Source organism: Procambarus clarkii, chromosome 83, assembly GCF_040958095.1.
Source record: "Procambarus clarkii isolate CNS0578487 chromosome 83, FALCON_Pclarkii_2.0, whole genome shotgun sequence".
Taxonomy (NCBI): Eukaryota; Metazoa; Arthropoda; class Malacostraca; order Decapoda; family Cambaridae; genus Procambarus; species Procambarus clarkii.
In genome coordinates this window covers 3,132,032-3,141,198 of record NC_091232.1, presented here as the reverse complement: position 1 = coordinate 3,141,198, position 9,167 = coordinate 3,132,032, and the positions used below count along the sequence as shown (strand labels likewise).

At 40.7% G+C, this 9,167-nt stretch overlaps 1 protein-coding gene across 1 annotated transcript; it reads right to left on the bottom strand.

Annotated features, from left to right (window-relative positions):
• Positions 1–542: 542 nt before the first annotated feature.
• LOC138358341 (autotransporter adhesin BpaC-like) lies at positions 543–4,406 on the bottom strand. The gene is made up of 2 exons (XM_069316176.1): positions 4,389–4,406; positions 543–1,412 (listed from the first exon to the last, which is right to left on the bottom strand). Exons 1-2 carry the CDS (start codon positions 4,404–4,406, stop codon positions 543–545), a joined length of 888 nt encoding a protein of 295 aa, XP_069172277.1.
• Positions 4,407–9,167: the final 4,761 nt, after the last annotated feature.

Sequence of the window (9,167 nt, the reverse complement as noted above, 5' to 3'; positions counted from 1 at the left end):
TTTTTCACTCATTGTCCTGGCTGGAAATGAGTGCAAATTTTCACTCGTGTAATTGGCAACCCACGAGTTCGATGAGAGAGAAGAGAAATAAAAGCAGATAATGTAATAATTCTCATTGAAATTTTCAATCCTCTCTGGCATGAGAGATCTAGTGTCTCATTCTGGAGAGGATTGAAAAAATTCTCATTCTCACGATCGAAAATTCTGCGAAAATTCACATTCGCAGATTGTACTTTTCTTTTCTAATTAATAACAATAGCTTACGATCTAAATTGCCATTAACGAGTGAGAATGGCTGAGAAATGTATAGACGATGACAGGGGGAAAATATTGTTTACGATATCTACGATATCTTTTTACGATACCAGATTCTCAATCGACTTGAGAATGGTCCAGGACGGACCGAAACGTCGTCGTCCCTTCAACTTCTAGTGTGTGGTCTGGTCAACATACGATACCAGGTATCGTTGAAAGACTTGTATGGTTACCTTTTTATATTGCGTTACCTCTCTCATAGCTGCTGCTATTGTTGTTGATGCTGATTACGATATTATTGCAATATCTGCTGATATTTCTGCTCCATCTGCTGATATTTCTGCTCCATCTGCTGATATTTCTGCTCCATCTGCTGATATTTCTGCTCCATCTGCTGATATTTCTGCTCCATCTGCTGATATTTCTGCTCCATCTGCTGATATTTCTGCTCCATCTGCTGATATTTCTGCTCCATCTGCTGATATTTCTGCTCCATCTGCTGATATTTCTGCTCCATCTGCTGATATTTCTGCTCCATCTGCTGATATTTCTGCTCCATCTGCTGATATTTCTGCTCCATCTGCTGATATTTCTGCTCCATCTGCTGATATTTCTGCTCCATCTGCTGATATTTCTGCTCCATCTGCTGATATTTCTGCTCCATCTGCTGATATTTCTGCTCCATCTGCTGATATTTCTGCTCCATCTGCTGATATTTCTGCTCCATCTGCTGATATTTCTGCTCCATCTGCTGATATTTCTGCTCCATCTGCTGATATTTCTGCTCCATCTGCTGATATTTCTGCTCCATCTGCTGATATTTCTGCTCCATCTGCTGATATTTCTGCTCCATCTGCTGATATTTCTGCTCCATCTGCTACTGCAGCATCACTTTTTGTTAAGGCTCTGCTCTCCTTATTCTTGATATTGCTACAGAGTCTGCTGCTTCTGATATTGATCCTGCTGCTGCTGCTTCTGCTGCTCTGTTGTTCTCTGTTGCTGTTATGTCTGCTGTTGCTGCCTTTTCTGCTTTCTGTTTCTACAGCTGTGCTTACAAAAACTATTTTGCTGTTCCTACTGCTGTTGCTACGCGTTCTGTTATTTCTGTTGCTTCTTCTGCTGCTACTGTATGTACTGTTGTACGTTAACTTCTGTTGCTGTAGTTAATACTTAATCTGCTGTTGTTGCTAGTTGTATTGAGTCTGCTCTAGATGCCAATGCTGACAGAGGTTGTGTGTGTGCTGCTCCTGCTGGTAATGCTAGTGATTCTGTTAGTAATGCAAGAATGTATATGAACATGTATATTTAACGGCAACTTCCTGCTATAATTAAAGACCCCACAATAATTTGTTTTGTCTATAATTCACCACAAAATATTACGGGTTATTTGAATCTTTTTTCCACATGCTACATTGGTCGCTTATTTGGCGTCTGCTCCGTTCTCTCTCACTCTCTCTCTCTGTTTCTGTCTGTCTCTCTCTCTCTCTGTTTCTCTCTGTCTGTCTCTCTCTCTCTCTCTGTCTCCCCTCCGCAGCGTGGCACTAAAAATATTTCCATTTCCTTTAGTGCACTACAAAGGAGAGGGTTGTAGAGCCTGTCGCCAATCGAGTGCATTCATGAAACAAGTATTTATTTATTTTTGGTTCTCTCCTTTCCTGAGAGCTCGAATGGAGACGCCGAAAAATGCAATCTGAACTTCCATAACAGCGTTGGCTTGAGAGAAAATGGAGAGGACACACACACACAGGAGGACAACGGATCTCCTATTTTACAGACCTTTCCCACCCGTTTTCTCTTATTATTACACTGAATTACGGTAAACTAAGGTAAAATGTGCGTGTGTGTGTGTGTGTTTACGATTAAAAGCCATCCTCTCTCAACTTTCGTCATAGGGTTAACCGAGTCGAAAACTTGGGCTGTGAAAATATTATACACACGCCTGCTGCTGGATGCTCCGAGTGGCCGGGAATTGGGTTAAAGAAGCGGATTAGAGGTGATGTTACAGAGTTAAAACTCCGTCACTGGTGCAAAGTTGAGCGGGTAATTTGAATTATTTAGCCTATCAACCGGTTACCTTTGTCTGCTGATGGAGCTTTAACAATTATTTCAGGCAATTTTGTAAAATTTCGAGCTTCTAGTTGATTGGTAGTGTTCAGGAAAGTTGAACTATCAACTTAACTGTTAACTGCTTTACGTTTTTATTCTCTGTCTACCTATTTTCTCTGTTTGTTTTGGATATTTACTTGTATATCTAAGACTTGAATCGACTTCAGAATGGTCCAGGACGGACCGAAACGTCGTCGTCCCTTCAACTTCTAGTGTGTGGTCTGGTCAACATACTTCAGCCACGTTATTGTGACTCATCGCCTGCATTGTATATCTACTTTTAGTTATCCCTCTAATTGATTTACCTGTTTGTTTTATCTACTTTTGTTTCATATATTGACTTATTTTTTGACTTTTCCTGCCCGAAACGCTTTGGGTAATAGTGGCTTTAGGCATTGTATGTACTAGCTCAATCTATAAATCTATCAATTTTTGTAAAACCTCTTGTATGTGTGTACTTTACCTGAATAAACATTTATTTATTTATTTTATTGTATCTACTTGTTTGCATATCTACTTTTTTATCGATCTATTTTTTCTGTGTCGATTTGTCTATCTAAAGTCAACAGGTAAATAAAGATAAGGTAATTTCGCCTCATCTTCGCCACTTTTGGTAATTTTTTCTTCATCTGTCCTGGAGGCGCTACAGATTCCTTGGTGTATGATGTCTATTTGTCTATCATTGTGTCTGTGTGTGTGTGTTTGTATGTCTAGCTGTTTGTGTCTGTCTATCTATCTGACACTCCTTCGCAAGGACCATTAAAACTCTTTGACTTCGTGGTCAACTATAGTAATTTATGACAGTAATTTATAGTAATTTATTATAGGAATTCATAGTAATTTATGATAGGAATTTATTATAGGAATTTATAGTAATTTATGATAGGAATTTATGGTAATTTATGATAGGAATTTATAGTAATTTATGATAGGAATTTATAGTAATTTATGATAGGAATTTATAGTAATTTATGATAGGAATTTATAGTAATTTATAATAATTGATAGTAATTTCTGAACATATAAGAAAAATATGAACGGCATAAAGGAAATTTAATAATTGAGATATATTAATAAAGTTAAATGAACCGAAAATACGTTAATTTGAAAGAATATTTTAGACAGCCTAATATTAATTAGAATTTGAACGTTTTATTAAATTTCAGATTATATTTGAGACTGAAAATTAAAATTTGTTCATACACGAGCGTAGCTTAAATGCTGTACTTGTGGTCGTTCTCTAACCTATTTTTGATACACAAAACTGTGCAACTAATTTATCAACACTGCAACTTGCTTAGCTGAATGAATTTTGAGGTTCAGTTCTGAGCTCTTTCCGTACCTCTGTCATTTGTTCAGTAAAAATAGTTATGTAATCTACAACTTTGGCTGTCCACATAAACATGTCGTTATTTCAGGTATTTCAAAGCTCTAAGTCACTGCATGGCCATTAGAGTAATCTCTAATGGCCATTAGAGTAATCTCTAATGGCCTAATCTCGAATTTCCCAGTGACACATTGCTACCGTCTTGCAGCACAATTTTTTTTTCATCCTTATTTTGCAGCACAATTAGTCTATCTCCTATCCTTGACCCCCCCCAAAAAAAGCACTTTGCATCCAACACAAAACTACCTTGCGGATCTTCTTAGTACGCAACACCCTCTCTCCACCACGGAAAAAAATGAAGTCGAGGAATAAACAGGATAAGGGAAAATAAAACTAAAGATAAAAAAATAATTTAAAGAGAATCACATAAAAAAAAGTAGTTTTAATATGAACAGTATAAAGGAAAAAGCATTTCTGAAATCCTTCCTGCTTGCGTGTCGAGGTGGGCCAAAGCCACATTTTGCGGTTACTTCCATGTTTGGTATAGCCAAGACCCTGGTCTTGGAAAAAGGGATTTAATTCGCAAGTGAACAAAATGTTTATATTTAAAATTCGACTTAAAGCCTCATTCTCGTTTTGGTAAAAATGCCGATTATATGTCGCCTCGAAACTGTAGACAGCCTAGCGACCCGAGTCTCACATTCTGTCCTTGAAACATTGTGAAGTTGAGGGTGAATGTCTTAGTGGTGTTGAGATGGTGAAGTGATAGTGAGGTGGTGGTTTATAGTGAGCTGCAGGATGATTGTGAGGTCGAGGGTGATGGTGAGATTGAGTGATTGTGAGATGGAGGGCGATAGTGAGATTGAAGGTAATGGGGAAATCGAAAGTGATAGTGATATTGAGAGTGATGAAAAGATGGAGGTCGACAGTGAAGTAGAGAGTAATAAGGAGGTGAAAGATGATCATGTGAAGGATCATAGTGAGCCGTTGGATGATGGTGAGATAGTAGATGACAGTGAGGTGGAGAATGATGATGAATATGATGATAACGAGTATGGCGGAAAGAAGGAGGTGCAAGACGGAGCCTGAACTTCACAACAACGCAGAGAGTTAATTAAGATCGTCTTTCTGGCGATAGTGGACGGGTCATAGATGCATCTCAAAGCCTAGTAGTTAAAGTCATCTTGATAACCCGCTTATGAGACACGCGGGACCAGGAGACCCACACCTTCAAGTCCAAGATTAAAACTCCAATTTTACGTCCGCCAGGTAAGTCCACTACGGGCTCACCATAGCCCGTGCTACTTGGAACTTGTTCAGAGTAGCTGAATCTATAACAACAACGGATACATAAAACCCGCTCAAAAACCAACAAGCTACATGGAAGCTACATACTAAAAAGGACTAATATAAGTAGTAAAGAAATAATAGTAGAAGAAATGGAAAAGAAGGCGAAGGAATAAGTAAGAATATTAGAAGGAGACATGGATATAATTGGCAATAAGGAACCGTACAGAGGGAAAATAAATGAGGGGAAGAAGGAAGAAAGAAAATGGAGAAAATATTAGGAGGAAGTGTGTTAGAAAGAGAGAGAGAGAGAGAGAGAGAGAGAGAGAGAGAGAGAGAGAGAGAGAGAGGGAGGGAGAGAGAGAGAGAGAGAGAGAGAGAGAGAGAGAGAGAGAGAGAGAGAGAGAGAGAGAGGGAGAGAGAGAGAGAGAGAGAGAGAGAGAGAGAGAGAGAGAGAGAGAGAGAGAGAGAGGGAGAGAGAGAGAGAGAGAGAGAGAGAGAGAGAGAGAGAGAGAGAGAGAGAGAGAGAGAGAGAGAGAGGGAGGGAGAGAGAGAGAGAGAGAGAGAGAGAGAGAGAGAGAGAGAGAGAGAGAGAGAGAGAGATAGAGAGGGAGGGAGAGAGAGAGAGAGAGAGAGAGAGAGAGAGAGAGAGAGAGAGAGAGAGAGAGAGAGAGGGAGGGAGAGAGAGAGAGAGAGAGAGAGAGAGAGAGAGAGAGAGAGAGAGAGAGAGAGAGAGAGAGAGAGAGAGAGAGGGAGAGAGAGTTCTCTCCAGCTTATGCTTGAGGCTCTCCTTTCTCTCTCTCTCTCATTCTATTATACTTTCTCTTTTTCTGTATGCTTTCTCTTTATGCCTCTCTATTCTAGTTAGCACTTTCCTGTTCCCTTTTTTTTCTTCCCATACTTTTTTCTCTCTCTCTCTCTCTCTCTCTCTCTCTCTCTCTCTCTCTCTCTCTCTCTCTCTCTCTCTCTCTCTCTCTCTCTCCCTCCCTCTCTCTCTCTCTCTCTCTCTCTCTCTCTCTCCCGATTATTATTTCGTCTTAATTTTTCATTCTTCTTCATGTTTCACTTTTCTCGTTACGACTTAAATTCCCTTTTATATTTTATTACATTTGACTCTTTTTTCTAATCTGTTTCCCAATTATCTTATACGTTTTCCTACCTCCTTTCTGTTTCTCACTCTTTCTCTACTTCCCATATTTATTATCGACCCCTCTGTCCTACTCTCTTTCCCTCTATCCCTTGCAGCTCCATTCCATCCTTTCCTATCCAGATTCCCTTATCTTTTTTTCTCTTTATTTTCACCTTCTGTTTTTTTTTTAATTTAAATTCCCCTTTCTTCAAATTCCTACCATCTTTTTCCATCCTCTCTACTCCAGTTCCGTTCCTTTCTTTTTGCCCTTCGTGATTTCTATCCCTTTCTACCCACCCTCTCAGTTACCCTTTCACACTGCTTTTCTTACCCTTCCCACTTTAGGCTTCACCCTCCTACCCTTTTTCTTACCCTTTCCCACCCTTAGGCTTCACCCTTCCACCCTTTTTCGTATCCTTCCCACTCTCCATGTTTACCATCCTATCCTCTCTCTTCGACTCCTGCTCTTTCTCGAGTCTTATCAATTAATCTGGTTTAGCATCACACGCCTTTCCCTTATATTTACTTATTATTCTCTACTACTCTTCGCCTCCGGAGTTCGAGCATGCTTTATGTACAGTTTTTTTCTATTCACTATTTTCGTGTTATTTTATACATTTTCCTTAAGTTTATATTCCAAGATTTCGTTAAGTTTATTTTATATTAAATTTGTTCGTTATTTTGGTTATAAATTGGATTTAATTCGTTTTTTTGAAGGTGTTTGTGCGTTCATGTTTCCTGTTTTTTTTATATATTATTATTGTTGTTTATTCTGGATTTTAATTTTCTCAGATGTGCATTTTTCTATCGTCCTTCTCTATGGCTGGACTCCCTCCTTATCACCTTTTCCCATATAAGCCCTCTTCTTTCTTTCTTCCATCTCTATCTACTTCCCTGGCTCAATTCATCCCTCCCTCAGTCTGCCTCCCTCCCTCCCTACCTCAGTCTGCCTCCCTGCCTTCGTCCTGGCCCCCTGCGCCCCCCGGCCCGGTTCCCCAGTGGGCCATTCGCTTGATTTGATTGGCAAGGCTGGTGAGCGCCCCACAGTAATGGCGTCGACGTTAGACGTCTCAGTTCCCGCCTGCTAGTTGCCAGTTACGTGCGCCACATTTTATATATTTTTTCTCCTGCTCAAAAACATTTCTCAATGTTATTTTAAAAGACTTTTGAAGTAGACGAGAAGGTAAAAGGCAACACTGATTGTTTATTTATACGGGTTTTGAGTTTGTAGATATATGTAATGTTATTTTGTTCAGTTGGTAACGTAAGAAATGTCTCGCTGATGCGATCGATCAAGTTCCGGCCATTAGATTTTCTTGAAATGTAACTCTCGGAAACCGTTTTTTTTATGGAAGGGCGATTTGGTAGAGGAACCAACACGGTGCTCAATTCAGGAGTTGAGAGAGAGAGAGAGCAGTCAACCGGAGACGGCTGTTAGGGTCAACGTTCCATGATGGGCCCTATGGTGATTTCCCTCCTTTCGGTAGATCATTACATATAACCCTCTTACCCCGAGTGCCGAGTCGTCACACCGCTTATTGTTATCGTTTCACATGATATCCAAAACCACCCCTTAGAGAGACTACTCGCATTCAAACTACATGTTCAACACCCCCCTCCCATAAAGCGACAGATTCTATTTCTGGTCCGTCTTTTTATACTTGAACATTTCGTAGATTTCATGAAAAATCACTCGAGGTGGAAGGAGGGTTCGGGCTTGTTTTGAGGCGAATTGATCTCCAAGGAGCCATAAAGGAATTCATTCCTCTCGGCTCTGGAAAATGTGAATGACGTTTTGATTTCAACGAAAGTGTTCATATTATGAGGAAGATCGTCTCTTTTACGAATGGTCGACTACTCATTGGTGGACTTGAAAAGCGATTTAAGGTGGATTTTAGGAAAGATGGATCGCTTTGGACACTTACGGACGCTTATCCCTTTTAGAAAGGCTTAAGCAATATGCAGACGATGAGTCACAATAACGGGGCTGAAATATGTTGACCAGACCACACATTAGACGGTGAAGGGACGACGACGACGTTTCGGTCCGTCCTGGACCATTCTCAAGTTGATTGTGAATGGTCCAGGACGGACCGAAACGTCGTCGTCCCTTCACATTCTAGTGTTTGGTTTGACATTCCTATCGTCGGTGTCAGAAGCGGTTTCTTGGTTGAAAACATTCCTATCATCAGTGTCAGAAGCGGTTTCTTGGTTGAAAACATTCCTATTTCGGTATCAAAAGCGGTTTCTAGGTTGAAAACATTCCTATCATCGGTATCAAAAGCGGTTTCTAGGTTGAAAACATTCCTATCAGTGTCAGAAGCGGTTTTTAGGTTGAAAACATTCCTATCATCGGGTTCCGGAAGCGGAGACCCATTTTCTCATGAAAATAACTCGCATACTTATAGCCTGTCAGGCTGCTGCCTATGTTAATTACTCGCAGCTCAGGCCAGAGGGAGACCCATAATTTTCTCAGCATATTCCCATTTTTAACCTATGGCGTCAACGTTAATCATATGCATCGTGGAAAATAAATAGGAACGTGGATAGTATGCAAATTACGACACCGTTTTTAGCGCGGTTCGTGAGCTGGTTTGACAGAATAGTGTGTGGCTGTTTACCTTGAGAGGCGGAATAGAAAATGGGGAAGAGATGAAAGATGATAGGTGGAAGAAAGTGGTAAATGAGGAGTGGACAGAGAGATGGAAGGAGAAAGTCAGACGGGTAACAGTAGCAGCAGTCAACAGCAGTAGCAGCAGAGTCAGCAGCAGTAGTAGCAGTCAGCAGCAGTAGCAGGAGTCAGCAGCAGTAGTAGCAGTCAGCAGCAGTAGCAGGAGTCAGCAGCAGTAGCAGCAGAGTCAGCAGCAGTAGCAGCAGTCAGCAGCAGTAGCAGCAGTCAGCAGCAGTAGCAGCAGTCAACAGCAGTAGCAGTAGCAACATAGTCAGCAGCAGTTGCAGCAGTCAGCAGCAGTTGCAGCAGTCAGCAGCAGTTGCAGCAGTCAACAGCAGTAGCAGCAGTAGCAGCAGTCAACAGCAGTAGCAGTAGGAACATAGTCAGCAGCA